At 41.9% G+C, this 20,653-nt stretch overlaps 1 protein-coding gene across 1 annotated transcript in view; it reads right to left on the reverse strand.

Annotated features, from left to right (window-relative positions):
• DOCK10 (dedicator of cytokinesis 10) overlaps positions 1–20,653 on the reverse strand; it is a 115,856-nt gene that overhangs the window by 71,269 nt on the left and 23,934 nt on the right. Inside the window, exons 2-3 of the mRNA XM_057366877.1 lie at positions 13,200–13,319; positions 6,486–6,575 (exon numbers count right to left, since the gene is read on the reverse strand). Coding sequence (XP_057222860.1) covers positions 6,486–6,575; positions 13,200–13,319 — 210 coding nt within the window. The remainder of the gene's footprint in view (positions 1–6,485; positions 6,576–13,199; positions 13,320–20,653) is intronic.

Below are 20,653 nucleotides of genomic sequence, written 5' to 3' on the forward strand. Positions count from 1 at the left end.
CCGTCCACGTTGAATTTGCTCAAATCTCCATATAGTTTTTGCTATCTAAAAATCTTCTTGCTGGTTTTGCATTTGCCTTTGGAAATTGCTCTTAATACATCAATCTCCCTTAAACAAGGAAACCAGACCTGAACTATACTGAAAGGCTTGGCTGTGCTGTCAAATAGACCAGAATATCTGTGCAATTTATTTGATGCAGAACTTTTATCAACACAGTTAAACCCAACATGACATTTTGAAAGACAACAAGATGCATAAAATATGTGCAGTTACTGCTAAGGCGCGTATCTACAAGAAAAATGACACAATGTCAGAATTGCCARTGATTCTTCATACAGAGTGTAAATTGCAAGCTRWGTTTGTACAGTATGCTRAAGRTTTTACCYCAGTATTCTATTCTTTTCTCCCAASCCTCCACCTGAAAACTTGCMCSAGCCCACCTGAGATGGAAAGGAAGAAAGAGAGGGATCAAGCCTAGAACCTAACAGTAGAAGTTGCTGCCTGAGATCACAGGGAAAAGGAGGCATATCAGGAAGGAAAAGGGTGGAGATCTACAGTAGAGAAATGAGCAGCAGCATTGAAAGGAATCTGAGGTGGGAACAGTAAGACAGTCTCACACAAGGGCATGTGGCTCAGGAGTGAAGGATAYATCAAAGGTATCTAAATTCCACAAGCTATGCTGAGAAAGTAGAAGGAAAGAGAATAAAGGGACAATTACTATAAAAKTACTATAAAAAGGTTGACTCTTTCAACTGGGAGTATTCCCTCCCTTCACTCCCAGCCTGTTGTCAAATGCCCATGGCAGTCATTGCTTGCACAGTGATCTCTGCCTCAGAGGGACACAGAGGGGATTGTCAGGCTGCTAGAGCAAATCTGAGATGGGCTGACAATTTAACCGTGATGCTTTCTAAATTACCCAGAACTGGCTTAACAGATCTCTTTTTTTTTTTTTTTTTCCAAAGCTTATGCAAAATAAGCAGAGTATGTAGCCACAAATTATTTTAGGAAGTCATCTTGTTTGTATTCAGAATCTTCTGTGACAGCTTTATTTGTTTCAGAGTTTGGAAAAGGTGCAAAGAAGTGGGTGCACATTTACAGGCACTTTTCTCTCTCCTCAATGCTAAACCAAGCAGTTAGCACAACCAAAGGGAGCAAACACATTCCATGTGGATCCATTATTTACCTTCTTGTCTGACATAAGCCCTCGTCTTCTTACACGATGCAGAATAAAGTGTGACCATTAGACAATATAATCACATATTCCCCAAGAATGAAGATAATATTATAGCATTATAACTGACTCTCTCTGCTCTTTGCAGGGTCAGGTCCAAAGCTACCCCTGACAACCACACTCCTACCCCACTCCACTSTTGTTTGCACTTGACCTTTGAATATAGAAATAATAAAAAAAACCCAAAACCCAGCCACTAAACCCCAACTGTTCTATRGTTCTTCATAAAACAACTTGGTTGCTCCTGTGTTAAACTATGTGACAGTAGCCTGAGCTGTAAGAATACCCTTACAACAGCAACATATACTCTGTTCTACAAAAACCAATGAAAAGCTCACAGAGCATTGTGAGGGTGAGCACAGAAGCTCCAATTCACACATYGCTCCCCTTCTTCTCGTTAAATGTAAACCAAGCTGAAACTTCTACAGAAAGGACCACTTTTCCCCTGTGGTACTTTCATTACTGAGTATTTTACTTAACAGATGCAATTAAAGCCCACAGAGAACTCTCAATGCGGGCTTTTATTGCAAACATTATAGGCTGGTGTGTTCAAAAAAGCAGTTGTGAATAACATATAGAGCAGGCCACAGTATTTTAGCTTTTAGCTATAAAGGTTGACTGTGCTCCCCCAAGAAAAAGCAAATTAAAATAAAAATCAAAGGGGACAAAGCAGCACATTCAAGTATCAGTAAATTCACAAAAGACAAGCCAACCCAGTGCAACAGCTACCACTGTTCTTGAACTAGCTTCTGTGGGGAAACTAAATCTAACCTAAAAAATTAAACCACAAAGTGGGTAGAGATTTTCTCTTCAGAATATCCCAACTAAAAATTAAATACTTCTGCTAAGTGTGCGGACTTAGAATGATGCTTTTTTAAAAATTGTGAATTAAGTTTTAGCAATGAGAAAAAATACCTGCAAACCGGATTTAAGGAACAAGAAAAGCCTTTCTAGAGGCAGAGATATCATGAGGAGGGCAGAGCTGGATACTACTGTTCCTGGCAAAGAACAGAGGCACCAGTGCAAGGGCTGTTGAGCTCAAGTGAACTGTGGGGGAGGAAAAATATAGACTGAGAAATGGAAGTTTTGGGATGTGGGAGGGTTGGCACATGTTTGCATGAACTTTCTGCTGCTCTGTTAGCCAGGCAAGCAGCACAGCCCATTCCCAGGGGCCCTATCAAACTGAGGTCTTTCCTTCTTTTYCTTTTCTTTTYTGTTGTTGTCCAGATGACCTATTTTTTCCTTACAGGGACAGACAATCCTGAAGGCTTTTTCCACCTGTAACTCCTTATCTCTGGTTCTGGTGATGACAGCATGATGGCTATCACTGCGAAAAAAAGACACTTAAAAAAGATTTACCCAGCAATGGAAAGGAACCTTTTGGAGAGAAAAAAAAAACAAAACAAAAAACCCCAAACCAAAAAAAAAAAGGGGAAGTGAGGGAAACACAAATGAAACAAATAACTTCCCTGCCTATATCCTCTCTAAGACAGCGCATGAGCATGGCAGCAACATGGACCTTCATTTCAGGGCTCTCAAAACTCTTCCCAAAATAACACATMGTAGAGTGCAGTGACACAGCCAAGTGACAAACCACAACATTCAAACACACTATTATTTTAACCTATCAAACAGCTTGAACAAGTATTTACTTCCTGTGCTATCAAAAGACCCACCATCCTTTAATAATCTACGTCTAACTCTGACACTGCAGCTCTTTCAAGCACTGAAAAATCTTGGATTTTGAAGTCAGGGAAATTGCAATGAGCAATAACAAAACTTGCTAGGTGACAATGTCAACAGGAGTTCCCATTTTAATCTGATTTTGAAATAGGTAAGAACAATGCAGAGTAGCCTGCAAATCAAAAAGCCTCAGAAATCAACTCATATGGGCACACAGCCACTTTCAGAAGTCATGCAGGAGGCTTTGGCTTTTTTAACATTGTGATTAATAAAACTCRTGTTTCACAATTACTTGCAGATCCTGTAAATCCAACATGCAAAACCTCAAACAAAAACGCCCCCAGATGAATGGCAAGGGCTCTACAAGCTTACAACAGGGGACAACACCCTCTTGTGTATCTACAAAACCTCCACAGGAAAGTTCAGGAACACCCACATGAATACTGCATTATCATAGACAAAATTAACTACATCATTCACCAAATGAAATTTCTAAATTCCTACTCTCTYATTTCATTTTGATGTGTTTCTCACCCGGGAAATTCAATACTTCTGCCCCTGCACAGCTCCTACACCTCCAAATTCAGATTTTGGAAGGAAACAGCGTGATAAAGGAAGTCAGGAATATTTAAAACAACAAACCACTGAATAAAAGTTTATTCTGGCTTAAAAAAAATTCTGGAAACTTCTCCTTCTTCTCCTTTCTTGGAGCCTGCTTTAGTTCCTCAGATTGGTCCTGCYTAAGAAAAGATGGAAAAATCCACAAAAAAAACACCCTAATACAACTACAGGTATAGGAATAATCAATTCACAAAGTATTAACTATTAGGTATGAATGAATAAAGGGACTTAGATATTAATCAACCATAAAATGTAAAATATGTATTCTCTTTGCAGGCAGAAAATACTTAWTAAGGTACTTTTTATTTGTCACCTTGGTTTTATTTTGTTTTAAATTCTCATTTTACAGTTTCAGCAAAACACATGTGGCCAGACATCTTATTTAAATTCAATTCTTCTGCTCTACCAATGCCATAACATCTCAATATCACCAACAGTRAATGTTTTTCGATCCTGAGGAATCCAAAAGCAGTACTAAGAGAACTGAATAGACAACTAGAGACACAAACCTTCCACTACAGGTGGACAGCACCAAATGCCATCGATACTGAAAGCCTTCCTCAGCAGCATATTTCTTTATATGGCATGTCAGCTCTTTTGGATCCATAAACCGATACTGCCCAGGAGCTGAGTCCTCCTGGTGTGCCTCTGAGTACTGTTTATGGTACTTGAGGAAGGGAAATCTGATCAAATCCCCACGCTGCCTTTGTATGGATTTTGGTAAGGGCTGGGAAAAAAAAAACAAAACCAACCCTCATCCTTGAAGGGCTACAGCAATGAAAGAACTCGAGRTGGAAGCTCACTTTTCCTACTGTCACCAGTAGGAAACATACAGCCAGGAACAGCCAGGATTTTGGGGCATTGTCACAGACTTCTGACAACCCTTTACAAATGACCTTGTCTTACAGACAAGACCATCTGAACACCACCGACCACCCACAAGAATGAGACAAGAGATYATGGATCTRAGCTCTTGAAACAGTTTCAGCACTRTGAAGGAACTCAGTTTCACCCCCAAGAGCAGACCCTTCTTTAGCAGTTCACCAGCTTGCTCCACATCTTTGTCTCAAGAGTCAGCCAAATGTGCAGATGGACACCTTCACTGCTMATATCAGGCTATACTTGAAGAAAGATTCCTTCAGCCAGTGAAGTGCTGGCTTTTTCAGAGCTCCAAGAGAGAAGAGAAGGTCACCARCTCCAGCCCTGCACATCCATCCAGATGTGCTGCCTGGAACACAACTGGGAATTGCTGCAGGGGACTACAGTCACAGAACTCCATGCTCAGCTTTGCCTAATTTTGGACTGGAAACCATCCTCTCCATAGAGTTTAATTTATTTTGTGTGTATAGAGAGAGTTTTTGGCTTTGTGGCAAATTGGAACATATGCATTACTATTTACAGTGTCTCTGCCCTGCTACTATTCCATGCCCAGGCTTAGTCCTGTAGCACTGTTTTTTTCCACTGCTTTTCTCCTGTCTCCCCCTCCCCTTGGCTCCCTGGTGCTGCAGAGACAGCTAATAGATGTGYTCAATATGTATTTCACCAGGTTGCCATTAGCACCCCTTGGCATACTCAGCTGTAACGATTCCCAACACTGTGCACGTGTTCCATTTTTAGATCCAACCCTTTCTCTGGACAGCCATGAGCACAGTGCTGGCCTTGCAACCTGTGGAACCCTAAAATAAGAAGCAGATCCCAAAGTGCTGAAAAAGCAGTGAGGCTTCAGGGAAGGTAGATATCTCCACAAGCTATGTTATCTCTTAACCCTGCTGCCAGATTAACAAMGATGGCAAAATTCAGGCAATCTGCCTGGCAGTAAACTATTACTGCGCTTTTTAGACCAGCTGAAAAGAAATAGGGCCAGCCTATAAAATATCACATTGCATACAATTCAGCAGCTACATTTCTGCCCAATCTTGGACTTGATGATTTCTAATCCTTGTGTTTGTCTGCCACAAACCTTTCCTCCACAAACTGTCTTGCAGTTATTGTGCATATGAAATACTTTTTCAGACCAAGAAGCGAGGTGTGAAAAATCCCAGTCTGTGAAAAAAAGGCCAAGAGYCATCATACTATGAGCTAATTATAAATTCTTGGAATTAAACTCCCTCTGGAAGCTGACTGAAAATTTGGTTTCATAAACCTGTTTAGTTACTAMAAATGCTGAGCTACATTTTACATCTGTAGTGAAAGATGGGAAGATTCAGGGAGCCATCTAAACTAAATTCCTTTGAACAGTACAACCAGCTTCTGCAAAGTCCTTCAAAGTGATAAAACCAGCTCCAACACTAAATACTCCTGAGGTAGTAGGATGAGAAACCTTCTACAATCTGAGATCAGATATGGAAACAATGAAACCACAGGGGTTTTTTAAATGGAGAGCAATTATTCGCTCGTGGTGGGCCTCTAACTGTCATGGAAGAACATGGTTGAACTTTCTATTATAAAAGTAAAACAGACTCTACATACTGACAATAAATAAAACCCCCTACACACCCTTCAGAGTGCACCTACTCCTCATATRTACACCTCCAAAGGAGACACATGCTTTGTAATAACACCTACGAGTCTAAACCAGTGCCAACTGATTAGCTATTTTTGGAAAGATATCAATACTTTCAAAGTGCAAAGCACATGCAGATCACCAATCATTAGCAGTGATGTAAAAATACCAACATCAATATTAGTGGACTAGTGTGACAGGGAATGCAGCTGGAAAACAGTACAATGATGGGCTGATTCAGTGCATTTACAGTTTTTCTAGATGCAAACAACCCACAATAGGAAACTGCAGATATGCTGTTAACCCTCCCCCCTCCTACTGGCCTTTAAAATCCAGACCTAATTCAAATCACCAAAAAGCATATTAAAAGAAAAAAAAAAAAGTGTTCATTATAAATACAGCAAGCCTCCCCCAAACTCKTGGTTTCATTTAAAATTAGATACTCACCTCTCTAACAAATAAATTTTCTGCTTTTTGTTCTGCATCTTCAGGTACAGAAGGATACAGCGTCCTGATTTCCAGTTTTATCGTGTCTATCTGACAATAAACAAAAAATATGCAATTTAGTCTAARTGACATAACAGCAGTTTTGTCTCAGGAAGAGGTTAAGAACCTTTTTATCATGGCTTGCATTTTTCAGTTTGTCGTGCAGCCAACACACATGCATACCAACAACTGCAACCCAGCCCCTGCCCACACACACTATTCAATACTATCAACTAAGGCATTAATTACAAGCAGGAACAGTGTTTGAATAGAKTTCTGGGAAGAAAACTGTTCCAAGCAAAGTTCCTGCAGTCTCTGAGGTTTCTGATAAAAAAAAGTCATCAAGTCTTCCTTACATCCTCTCCCAGAAATATATGCCAAATGCAACAGTGATACTTGCTTCCTCCCCTTCCCTTCTGCACCTCATGCCTTTTTGGTGAGGAATGTGGAGACAGAACTAAAAGCTTTGACTCTTTTGRAAGGAGAAGAGAGAAGCAGAGTGCACCCAACAAGCTGCAAAAGGAGTGCCAGAGGACAGCTGGGGGGTTGGAAAGCAGGGAGAAGCAGGCAGCAGCTTCTCCTTGGGACATTGCCATCTGCGGGCACAGGCAGCAGGACTGGGCTGAAAAGGGACTCCTGGCGCTGCCTGCAGCCTCCTGCAGCCTCCACAGCCTGCTCAAATTAAGCCCTTTTTCTGAAAGCAGCTGCTGGCTGAGCTTGTCAGGCCCCAGAGCAGGAAACCACAGAGAGAAGTGGATCTCCAGAAGTTCTCCACAAGGAGCCGAGCTTCCCTCAGCTCCCAGCGGCCAACGAGAGCCCAGGGCCACCAGCAGTGTCCCTGTGTGTGACCCTGTGCCAGGGTCAGCCGAGGAGGCCCTTCACAAGAGGAAGCTTTGGGGTATTTTCAGTYAACCTACAGATCTGCCCCAATCATCTTCTCTGCCATAAGAGGGGAAAATAATCAAAATCAAACCTTGGCAGCCCAGATCATGCTCTCAGTTACAATGGACTAACTCCATCACGCAAGACAGCAAAGGACTGACACCCAGACAAATCTGGCATCCCAAAGCCATTTTCTCTTCCACTAAAAAAGGACCCATGCTTTCCAGAGGAAGGCCCATGGCATCTGACTGGTTTAATATGAAGAATCTCTACGTACTAATACCATGAAGCAGCCTGCAGCACTTGCTGTGGCCCTGGAGGCTCTCCTCCACATCCTCAGCCTAAAAGGTGAAGCTTTTCCCCTATATATTGAAGCACTCAATCTCTACATGACGAATGCCTGGATTACTGACTGCATTTTTCCTTAGAGCTTACCCAAGCCACTCTGATTTCCCCCCATCACTTTCCACATGAGTAGTCATGAAAGAAAGGCACRTWTYACTCAKGCAGAAACACCTTGGGATTCCCCARACTTTTTCTGCTTCATCTGGAGAGCTCAGACATGATTAGAACATGGCTTTCACAAAAAATGATGGTGGACTCATAAGACACCAGAAAGTGAAAAAAACCCCATTGTTCTGACAAACTGAGCASAGTTTCCTAAATGTGGGTTCTTGGGCTCTCCCATCTATGTTACCAATGCCTGCATGAAGTGWTGTACACAGTCATCGAGTTTGTGAATAAAAGAGACAGAAGATGGAGAAGTGTGAATTTTCAGGCCCTGTTTAGTGAAAGATGTTTGAATTCCTGGTTGTTTAGGGACTCCCCAGCAGTACCACAGTCTCTGGAATGCACCTCACTGCTTTTACTTCACACATATGGGACATTTTGAGCATTAGCATTTTTTAGCAGTCACGACAAGACACATACCCTGGGCACAGCTGAAGAGCCTGGGGTGCCCCTGTGACCCAGGACAGGGAGCTGTCCCCAGGGCTGGGCACTGCAGCCACAAAGCACATCCTCACACACAGCCCTGCTGAAGATCTGCTGCTGTTCTCAGACCAAGGTAGAGTGGGAGGCCACCAGAGAAGAGATGCAATGCGCCCTGTAGCTCACACTGACCCCGTCACCACAGTGAATAATCTTCAGAAAAACCAGCAGCCTGCTCTGCTGGCACACAGCAAAACTTGCCTGCTCCACATATTGCACAGAAAGTAGTTTCAGTGTTTTGTTTTAAGGGTAAGACATACAGCAAGTCAATTTTTTAACGTAATTGAAAACACTGATAGGAACATACTGACTGAGAAAGGCAATATCTGCCTTAGTGGGGCCATTCTGCCTCCCTCCTCTTACAGAGCCTGCAAAAACAGCTGAACAAGGCAGGTGACCCAAGCCCACTGTTCTGCCTGTGGTCCATTCCCCCACTGTCCATCCCAACAAGAAAGAAACACTGCCCTGGAAACCTGGGAAATCAAGTAACACCAGGCCTGTTGTCTTTGTAGATTTTGACAAAGAATATCACAGGTTTATTTACAAAGAATTAGGACATGGAAAATGTTGAGTATTGTTATATTTAAACGTGTGTTAAAAACTACAAAGAACTTCCCTTCTGAGAACTAGTTATGTTTAACCACTTAGCTGCAAAAGCTTGGCCACAAAGGCACTTCCTGTTCAAAGCTGATTTAACTTCCATAGTTAAATGCTCTTAAAGGCTGATCAAGCATGGCATAATTCACCAAAACTGCTTTTCTTCAGAAAATAACTAAATTTTAGCAACAGAATATGTGCTTCTGAACAGTCGTCCAAAAAAAATCAGAGATTTTATTTAGAGAATTCAGTATTTATAAATGTGATGTGAATTCAGCCTAATTTTCTAATGTTTAGGCAATCATGGCAATTGTCTGTTTAAGCCAGAGGCCCATTATCCTCTCATTTGTGCATGCAAACTGTGGTAATCAAATAATGCAGGTAYCAGCCTAAAGCATTCAAGTCTATAATTCTTCTGAATTATTTTTAATTTATTTTATATAAATATCCTATATCCAGCCATGATTTCTGGCACTGCCAGGCTGTCTCATTTGCATAAGCTGTTGGCCCCACGTGTTGGATGAATTATGAGGTGCAATTCCACCAAGCACCTGCTCATGCCACATTCACCTTCGAAAGAGAAACAGAAGTTAATGCTGCTCCTTCTCAAACACTAATTAGGAATAATGTTCTCAGGCAGTGACTACTTCCCAGTGACATGGTGAATTTAGCATTTGAAAATGGAGTTCAAACTCCATTAGCCATTTCAAACCCTTTCAGTCTGAATCTATTGTGAATAGCTTTTAGTCTGAAAGCATGTTAGCAGTGGTTAAATCTTTAGAAGGACGCATCAACAATGATATTTACTTCCTGCAAAGGCCGCCCTTTGGAGAGCCCTAACCACACACGGGCTGATGTGTTCCTCCCTGGTAATGCCGAAGTTCCGGCACTCTGAAGAAAAGCTGCTCAGCCCCACTTTCATCCAAATCAACAGATTTCCTAAACTACCAAAACCTGCAGTGAATAGTCCATCAATTTAGAAAGCAGGCTAAGATGCAGTGATGCTGTACAAACACCTGCAGGGCTCCCTGGCAGGCTGCAGCCCCAGCACAGACCTCACCACCTGTGTGGGGCACAGAGAGAGGAAAGMGAGCACAGAGCACATTCAAAGGACACATTTGGCCCCATCACTCCCTGARTCTCACTCAGATGTGTGCTTTGCTCACAGCTTGCTACACTGACTGCATTAAACACTTGGAGTGCATCCCTAGGACACCTCCCACTGTCCTGCTCCTGCCAGACCATGCAAGCTTGCACGTCAAGGATACCCATCCCCATTAGTCATGAGAGCAATGGACTCCGTTTCTGCTCCTCTAAGAATGAGCAGATACTCTCTGTCACATGGGAAAGTGGGAGCTAAGTCATGTGTTAWGTGAAACAACTCATGATCTCACCACTGTAACTCTTAGATTTTAGAATAAACAGTCAGGATTCCAGGGGTTTTTCCAAGGAGGCTCCAAGGCCTGCACTTCCAGCTGCCCCATGGCACACATGTTGTTTGATGTGAAAAGGCAGCGTCCTTGATGACTCTTGCTCCCTCCCCTTACAGATGCATCTGGGTCTGTTTTGCACTTGTGTACCCAAATGAACAGCTTTTGTCCCGCACAGCATCTAGAAAGCAGAGGTTTCACAACCTGAAAACCACAGAGATTTTGGCTCTTGTTCAGAGCTGAAAAATTGAAGCCTGGAAACAATCACGGCTGCAGTGATGGCAAATACAGCAATTGCACAACTCAGCCCCTCTTCTTCCAAGGCCTCTGCAGTGCTTGGAGGGATCAGGGCACCCAGGTTGGCTTTCAGAAGCACTTTAGATTGAATTTGAATAGATTTTGCATTATACAGGYAAGCTTTGCCATCTTTCACCTGTCCTAAACTTAGGCAATGAAWTATTGCTTCTATTGCAGGTTCAAAACCAGGCATTCAGCCATAATTACACAAATATGTTTGTATAAAGTTTTAAAAGTCTGACTTTTAAAACTTTTAAAACTTTTAAAAGTTTGAAAAAAGTCGGAGTCCTGCTTTTCAAACAGAGATGTAGGAAGTCATATGTGAGAAGGAAGAACAAATTTTCATGACCCAGAGAGTTTAACATGCTTTTATACTATACCAAGTTTAAGTGACTATTAAATACTTTCTACCTTTTTATAATTATAATTATAAAATTCTTATATGAAGTCTGTGGAAAAGCAGAGATGTTGGAAATGACCAACAAAAATCTTGTGAGAATAACAGCATTCTCTTCAAATGCAAGTCAAAAAGAGAAAACAAATCTGAGATGAAACAACGGCAAAAATAATTCACCTGTATCTGACATATGTGGTGAATGCTATAGATCCAAAAATGGGAAATCATTATTAAGAGTAGAATTTTCTCCTCTGTTCACTGCCTCAGCTAACTCTTGTGGTGGGGTTTCACTCTGAAGAGACTTTTGCCCATAGGATGTGCTCACCCACAGACCCAACCTGGGGCTGCATCAGCACTGAGACATGAAGTCTGCAGTGAGTGTAATCATTAGGAGTCAAACAGGACCGTCCACCATTTCCTCGGGCATTATCACATTAAATCCCACTCAGAGCCAGCCTGAGCACCTCTTAATTCAGCCAGACGTGGATCTCTTTCAACTCAAATGGCTGAGCCAGACTTTTGTGCACAGGTGATATTTCAGCAGGAGGGAGCAGGGCTATAAATAGATACTCTGCAACTGGAAAACCTGCCTGGGACAGAAGCTTTGCAGTCCTGTCTGGTGACACAGGCTTTTGTCACTGACACTGATTTCAACAGGAGATAACAAAGATGAGAGAGATTTATTGAAGGAGATGGACTCTGCTTGGCACTGCCTTCGCTTTTCTGTGAGTACAGACCATACCATGCAAGTACCTCTCTCATCTGTCTGAATCCCTTCTTTCCTTATTATTTTTTTTAATTTAAATAGGTTATGCCAAATAGTTGCAAAGCAAAACAGGAAAGTAGCTACTAGTTTAGGAARCAAAACAGAAGTAGCTACTAAAATCCAGGTAACAACTGCTTGAAATAAAATGAACAAAAGGATATGAAAATATGCTTGACAGACACAGGTCTTCAGCAGTAGGATGAGATTCTTCTTTCAGAGAAAAAGTTTGCTCCACGGACCTGAGCTCAGTTACTCTAAATCAAGGGGCTCAAGGGCTTTGTGATTGCACACTGTAGGTCTAGTCAGCTTTGTAATGCTAAGTTTCAATTTCATAAATTGACAAATGTGCAAAATGGATAAAGGAATTAACAATAATGAGGAAATCTATTCTGTTTAGCTTCTCTCAATCCCATGAGCACATTAACTCAGTTAATGCCACCAAGGAAATAGAGCCATTTAGTAAAACAAAGCAGTCGATTAGATTAAGCTGCCCTCCTAGGACAGCAGCAGTGCCATGAGCTGATGGGAAGGGCCCTCACAGAGCAGTTACAACTGGTCACAAATTGAAATCTGTTTCCATTAGAGAATGCCATTTCATCAAAACTTAAATCTCTTACAAAGATGGGGCGGTTTCGCAGAAGCTGCCGTTCAATGCAGGCAATCTGCCCGTGCACTTGCCTGGCCTCACACCCCAGCCACCCCCACAACACCACTGGACACTGCCCTGGACCTCCAGGCTCTCAGTGTCTTTGCAGTTTGCCAGGACAAGCAATGGGAGCCCAGGACGAGCTCAGGCAGCTCCATGGCTAGGGGGTCAGGGATCCACTGCCTCTCAGTTCCCACATGAGAACTTTGCTCAGCACCAGAGACTCTGTCCAGTGGCCAAATACATCAAACAGAACAGCATCAGAAGCTACAGATTAAATTAGACTAAAYTAGGCAATAATAGCAGGGACAGATTCTAGCACTGGCCAAGTTGCCACTGTGCTGAGCAAACAGACAACTATACATTATAGAATAACACAATCAGGGAGTTCCTGAAATATATCTGGGAACTACCAGGGCTTCAAGCTTTATCTGATCCTGCACAGTAAAGTCATGCATATACAAACATCAGAGGGGGAAAAAACCCCAAAAGCAGAGTGAATTTGGTGGGAGGGAAGTATGTCATTATGCATGAATTAAGAAAATTGTAGGCCTTGGGCAACTTCTGGCTCACCCTCTAGCAGATACAATTATCTGATTATCTGGGAGATAAAAGCAATGAATAGAATGCATCTAAAAAAAGAAATAACACATGTTTGCCTTGTACTTACTGAAAAGTCATCATCAGGGAATAATATCAGATCCTTAAACTGGCTGTCCCCGATATTTTTTTCAATCTCTGTGATAACAGCTTCATAATCCAAAGGCTCCAACAGTTTGGGTTTTTCCTGCTGTGAAAAACAAKAAAAGATCAGGTGACCTTTCTACACTCCAGTCTGCCTTCCTCCCCCTTTATAAACTGAGATCTGCTGCACTTTTGCTTTTGTACACAAAAAGTAGTTGCAGCTGAGCTCATGCACAAGAATGAAGTGAGGAAGTTGGGCCAGTTGTAACAGCCACTGTCCCTCTCAAAACTCCAGAGCAATCTGCCAGCTCACAACAGAGACCAAAACCACCACCTTAACTTACCTGGAGTTCTCAGGAAATTTTTCTTTCTCCATCAATACATCAAGAAAATCCATGGACACAGTTTGAAGTGAACATAGAGAGAACTTTGAACCAATACATTTCAGAGTAAGAAACCCACTTATTCCTTCATGATCTTACACAGTCTCACCTTTTGAACTGCTGGTAGCTAGTGAAAGCACCATATTGTTTCACTTAGTAATAATCCAAGATTATTCTCCTCAGATAAATTATCTGGCATCCACCTCCACAGTTTCTCCTACAAGAATGCAGTGCTAGTATCATCATAGCAGTACCACTACTGCCCGAAACAACAGCAAAGTAAGAAACCACCACAGGAACTGCCAAACAAAAGYAAAGTCACATTGTCTTGAAATACAACCCAAAAATAGAAAAAGAGAAGCCTGCCTGAYATGCTAGAATACATTAAACAAATGAAGAGTCATGTACTAGAGTGAGAACAATTCAAAGGTGTAAGCATCAGGGAGAGTGAATGGGAAAGGGCAAGAGAACCGCCAGGAGGGATGGAAAAGAAGGTGATGAGAGACAAAAAAGGACACCAGTGGAAAGCAAATGCAGAAACATTTAGTCCTTCAGTCTGATGCAGAGGAGGACATTAGGCAAGTTGTATTTTATCCACTGTTCTTTCACTGGGCTATCCAGAATTATATGAAGTCTTCCTGAGTCTTCCCTATATCAAAACCAAGGTGCATTGAAAARGAAAGCTTTGACATCTCCATAAAACAAAATTCTCCAGTGAGATTGTCCACTATATATGATTTTATCTACCTCACTCACCTGTAGGCCATTACACATATAATGTACAAGTCCAAATGTACAAGTCCCTCTCCCTTTTGACTTTGTCCTAGGGAGTTCTTGTTTTTTCAGTAATCACAACCATCTCAAGATTTCTCTCCAGCTCTCATGAACGTTGTYTCCCTTCTACACTGAGCTCAAAACTCCCCTTGGCATCAAATACATCCATGAAAAGTTTAATTAAGTGTCAGTAAMACAGTCACACAGATTAAACCACAAGAATACACATGTTCCTAGAAAGTTATTCAATTGCTAAACAGCTGACTCAAGAATCACAGAACAACTCAGGACCTCTGTAGGTCATCTCCTCCAAATCCCTGCTGAGAGGATCAGCAGAGAATCAAAGCTCCACCAAAGGATGGCGAGGAAATTACAAAGTTAGAATTGCTCCTTCAACAGTTCTATKACCTCTCTTCTCAGTCTATTAAATTTCACAGTCCCATTTGCACACTTAAGAGTTAATAAACTTCTACAAATCATTAGTATGTCACATTTGCAGGCCACAAGCACTGTCTACTGATGCTGAGCCATTAAGGAACTGTAAAAGACAGGCAATATCAACATGTAAAAGCAAAAGTCCAAGAAAATCACTGCAATGTTTGATTTAGATTCTGTAACAGGAGTGGATTCTGGTTTTGTGATGTCCAGCTAAGACAAGGAGCCTTACTAGGATGTGAGACTTCACATTARCCCAGTGCTTGGCCCTGGCCTGCCCCAGCTGACACACAATTACCCAGTCCTGCTTGAGAAGCCCTGGGGCTGAGTGTCAGCCATATCCTTCAGTGAAGTTTCTCTCTGTCCTCTGCTGACAGTGGTTCCCCACAGGAACTTAATGGGGTCATTTGACCATGTCAACACGCACAGCTTGCTCTCATTCCCTTCCAAACTGTGTAAAGTTACTGCAATATCTTTTTGACAGGAGTTTCAGACTTTCTGTCATTAAATCTGTCACTGCATCAATTTATTAAATATTCCTCTATAAACATACATTTCAAGGAGTTAAACCACCAAGAGAAACCACCAGTGCATGCTGAATGTAACCATCTATGCTGTACCACTGTTTTTTGGTAATGATGCCGAGGCCTGAACACAGTTCACTCAGTTCAAGTTCAGCAGGAAGCAAACTTGTAGTAGTGCAACTGTTACCTTCACTAGCAAACCTTATAGCAACCATTTACAAGAAAACTCAAAGTAAAAGTGGAAAAAACACGTGCACTGACATTTAYGAGGCAGCAGTGCTTCACACAGGCATTTTTCCTGTGTAGTGGTTTCACTAAAACCTGAACATTTCCTGCAGAAAATGTGTGACACTGACTACGTGAATAACCCCCATCCCAGAGCTGACAGTGTCAGGCTAACAAGTCTGCAACTATCTCAACTCTTAGTCAGTCAGACGTGGCACTGAAATAAAAAAATGTYCACTCTCCAAAACAAGACATGTGTCAACACAATCTTAATCTTGGTCAGATGCTCCTTGCAAATGTCATGAATGTCAGTTTTCAAAATCTCCTAAAAAACCACTAAGCAAACAAATGACATAAGTAGTCACCTTCCTATTGAGGTTGTAGACTAGGGAAGAGCTGGGAAACTACAGAAATCCTGGGACTTCTCTTGAAATATGGGGAAATCCTATAAAAATGCGTAGCATTTGCAGGTTTTCTACGCCTGTGGAAACTACCCTTTTTGCTGGGGCTGGGAGAAGGAAGAGATACTCCTTCTTCCCCCTGGAAATCCCTGTCAGGTTGGGGTAGCRCAGCTACATCCCCTTCCAAATTAATACCATGCAGATGTTCAAGTGGAGGCAGGGTAAGCCATGCCACATTGCCCTCTCTGCTCTTCAGAAACTGGCAGTGCTCAGAAAGCCACTCCTGAAAGCTSCTCAAACACTCCCAGGGAAAATTTCTCCTTGGCAGCTTCAAGGTCATTTACATGAGATAAGAACACAGCTCGAGAAAACCCCGAAGCAGAGGAACACAGCATGCATATGAACATCGCTGTTCCCACAGCACTGATGCTCCTGCTCTCAGTGCTGCAAAGGGCATGATCTGATGGAAGCATTTTAACAGATGATAACAGAAGTCTTTGGAGAAACATTGCACATCTGAACTAAATGCAACTAGATATGACACCATCAAACCTACTGCAAAACTTTCAGATAAGCACATCAATATTTATGGTGATTTTTTTTTACTGATGCAATGAAAATTACATTTCTTCCTTCCATGTCAGTACAGCAAAACCCTGTGTAAAATGCAATACTGTATTATGCCAGCTCCCATAAATCAGAGATGCAAGTAATAGCCCATCCTTGTCAATACACTRGCTGCAGAGATAATTCAGTCCGTTCCCTGCCAGCATCAAGCATGATGGTATAATAAACGTGATGCCTCTCTTCATCAATTCTGCATGTTCTCACAGACCACAAGACTCTGCTCTGTGGACACCGGCTCCATCCTTTGCAAAGCCACTATTTTGGACTTGGCAGAGCTCAGCACTGCAATGCTTGTGTTGCAGTTGTGATGGGAAGTGGCAGCTGGTTAGTTAGCAGCTTATCTCTCTCAGTGTGGGGTGGCTGCTCGGTTTTTTCCTCCCAAGCAGACAGAAGCAGTGATGTTGGGATTAGCAAATTTCTCCCTGCAAGCACTAAGCAGAGATCTGTAAATGAGTAGGCCTGATTTAAAGCTAATTTAATAACCACAGTGCTGCCTCTTCTCAATTTAACTTGTCTGTTCTTTTTGGAAACAGGCCAACCTGGCAATCTGTGCCAAAATCGAATTATGCTGGCTTGGATTTCTGTAATGCTTTTTATATTCTCCATCTCAAGTGAGTAATGAATTTAGTTGCGCTGAAATGGTTGTGAACACATCTAGTAAAGAGGCACTCTCCAACTCCTCACTACAGCATTCTCACAGTGCCATTTACTTCACATCCTGACAGTGTTGTGTAGTTCTGTATGTTGTTGAGCCAGCTTTTCCACACTCTTGGAATACTGAGGAGATGTTCAATCAGAGCCAACACCACAGTAGTRGTTTCACAGGGGTGAGACAGGCCAGATTCCACCAATGATGCATGGCTTCATTGCCATCATCTTCTGGGCTGGGTAAAAAAGGATTCTATTTCCCAGYAGTAATGACCCAAAATATCCACATAAACGATATTACAGAATCAATGTGGTACCTGATTCGCCTCCAGATGCACAGACATTGTGCACTAAAGATAGATCCCATCTTGTCTCCATAATTATACATCATCCTCCTAAAGCTGTCTGTCTGTGAACACWCCCTGAAGGAGGAAATGATGTAACAGAGACCAATAGTCTCTGAACAGTCATCCCAAGAACTTCCCCATTTTAAAAATAAACTAGACTAACTGTTATGATTTCCTAATGTTTTAATGTCATATTATTGTGGCACCAAATCCCAAATTGCTAAAATTTACTGAATTTAATAGAGATGTTTAAATTAATTCCTTCCCCATGCCAGAAAGGAAAAAAAAAAAAAATAAGGAACCGGATAAACAGAAAGAATTTAAGTTAATGGACTCMGTTACCTGGACTAAAGAATCTCTGTAACAGAAGGATGCAATGCATGTTCATGAAGAGAGTGAAAACCATCGTGATGGCCAGACTGGTCAAGATCAAGCAAGACTGATTTTATATTTCATCCAAGCTATGGCTTGTCAAAAATGACAGTTCATTCCAGTATACATGTGAAATGCTGAAATGGGCACTTACAAGAGAAAGGTGCACTTAATAAAATAACAGCATCACCTTCCTTCATTTTTTTATACTCCTTAATGATATTATTAACCAAACCCCATCCTACAAAACTCACAACAGCCAATTAAACTGCTTTCTAGGATGACACCAGCGTGAAGGGCTTCTCACACTTCTTTGTTCTTCCTTTCCTTCCCCCAGTTAAATACTGTGCCTCTGCCATAGCACGTCTTTCTATGTTTTCACATGGTTAATACACGTAACTAATTATATTCCACCAGGGCAGGCCAACTTCACTTGAACATTTCTTTGCAAGTCTGTCCAAACTGAAACTAGAGAACAGCTTCGACTCCATGACTTTTGGAGAAGATTTTTTAAAAGACTGAATTTAACCCTGTTCCAGATATGCCAGAGATCCAGTGTGCCCAGCAGCTCTGAGATGTGCTACCTAAATCTGCCTGAACACTCAAAGAGCTGAAGCTGAGGCTAGAAAACAATTTGGGTTCCATGGAGTCACCAAAACATTCCCACTTCTGTAGGATCAAAGTACTCTCTATTCACCATGGGGCAGTAGGGCAGTTTGGTGTCTGCGGTGAATCCCATGGGAAGATATCTCCAGGGGGTGTATGTTTGCCCCTGGCAGCTGAGATCATGGGCCAGCAGCCCAAGATCCTGTGTGCTGCTGCAGGGAATCCCATGGCAGTGTTTGTATCCAGGGAGCATAGAAAGAGCAGCCACTCTGGGATTAAGGTGTCCCCAACACTCTCAGGCAGCTGAGCTGGGAGTGACAGGAATCACCCACTCAAAATGCTCTCACCCCACAGGGCTCCCCTCTCTCCACTCTGCATCATGCTGTAGATTTCCTTTMAGCAAAATAAATTTTGCATTTCAAGCACAGGGTGGACAATTCAAGGTCTGCAAAGGTATCTGGGCTATGGACAGGGAAGCACAGCAGAGCCAGCAGGTCCCTCCTTTGGATTCAGATCTCCTCCTTTTCATGACTGCTTGGCCTGTTCTGCATCTATTTACAGTCAACAAACCCTCTGGCCACATTACAAAGGCTTCCTTTGGCTCACTGTGTGATCCACAGTCAACAAATTTATTAAAATTAGTGGTACAAAGAAAATTTCCTTTCAGGCACCCCCTCCCACCTTAAAATACATCCACTTGTCAGGTCCAAAATGTTTAATTGGTCATGTCTTTCAGTAAACTTTGGAGAATTGCACTTGGAAAGAATCCAGTCAGGGCTGTACACTACAACTAATATACTCTTCAGTGTCAGCAGTGAAGCCAACGTGCCAATAAATTTCATTAAGGGAATTGCCAGTTCCCACACAATTCTGCTACACAGAAAATCMCAAAGAATTATGAAGAATCCAACCCCCAGTTCCTAGTGATTCAGAAATTACTTGCCAAAATGCTAYAGTGCCCATCAGTTCAAACAGAGMAGAAGAAAAGAAATCTGTTGAACATCCTGCTGAGAATAATGAAAGTGAAAAGTAATTCTTGTTCTTTWAAGCCTTTTTATTYAAAGACAATTCTGATTGACACCAGTAAGGGACCTGCTTGGCTAAATGAGACTTAACTTTGTAGCAATATAGCTGGGAGAGGATGAATCCTAATCCTTTACACTACCATTGTTTTGTGGATGAAAATCTATGTAAGTCTACTTTACATTATATAATTTTTCAGCTTTGAAAATTCTTGTAAGAGAATTCAGCACGTCAAATAATTCGTAAAATGGAACACCTCTCATGTGGATGAGCTGTCTCAGAAACTTTTCAACTGATGGTCCATCTGGAGCCCTCAGAGGCACCTGGAGCTGCTCAGCACAGTGACTGACAGAGCCACCAGGGCTAAGGCTGCTCAAACCACAGAAATCTGTTCTCAGGCTTCTGCCAGTGACCCACTCTAATACCTCTTGTTTCTCAAGACAGAATTTATMATTTCTTTCATTATGAATTTTGAAAGCTCCAGGCCTCATAAAACTACCTCCCTCATGGTTAAACTGTGGAAGCCACGAGGTTCAGCAAAGCATCCAGCTGGGGGGAGAGAGGAGAGGCTTTGTGCTCACTCAGTGTAGTCAYACACATTTCCTGAGCTCTGTTTGTCGAACGTGACTGTGCCCCTGGCATTGCAGGATCACTGCAGTGCCTTCTGACTCTGAAATGGCAGTGCATGCCATGTCCATCCTCATGGACCAGTACCTGTCCTTTTAGACAGTGGATAAAGTTACCCATACAATCTGGAAAACCATTCAGGGTAAGAAGGCGACAACTTACTTGTCCTCTCTGCTTATTCAGTATCTTGAAATTTTCCTTAGGAAGAAGATAAATTTCATCTAATCATAAAACTACTAAAATCAGACACTGACAAGAACTCTAATGAAACTGCTAGGTTTTAAATTTGGATTTAATTGGTTGACTTTTCAAAATGTCAAGAATAACAGCTTCTAAATAGTGGGGACTTCTGAAGCCTAGACTAAATATTTGCCCACAGGTCACTTCAGGGGAAAACCAAAAAAAAACATCGTAAGGTTTTTTTAAAAATAATTTACATAGACCTCTA

This window comes from Malurus melanocephalus, unplaced genomic scaffold (genome assembly GCF_030028575.1).
Source record: "Malurus melanocephalus ecotype Western Australia unplaced genomic scaffold, MMel_1.1 scaffold_73, whole genome shotgun sequence".
NCBI classification, from domain to species: Eukaryota; Metazoa; Chordata; class Aves; order Passeriformes; family Maluridae; genus Malurus; species Malurus melanocephalus.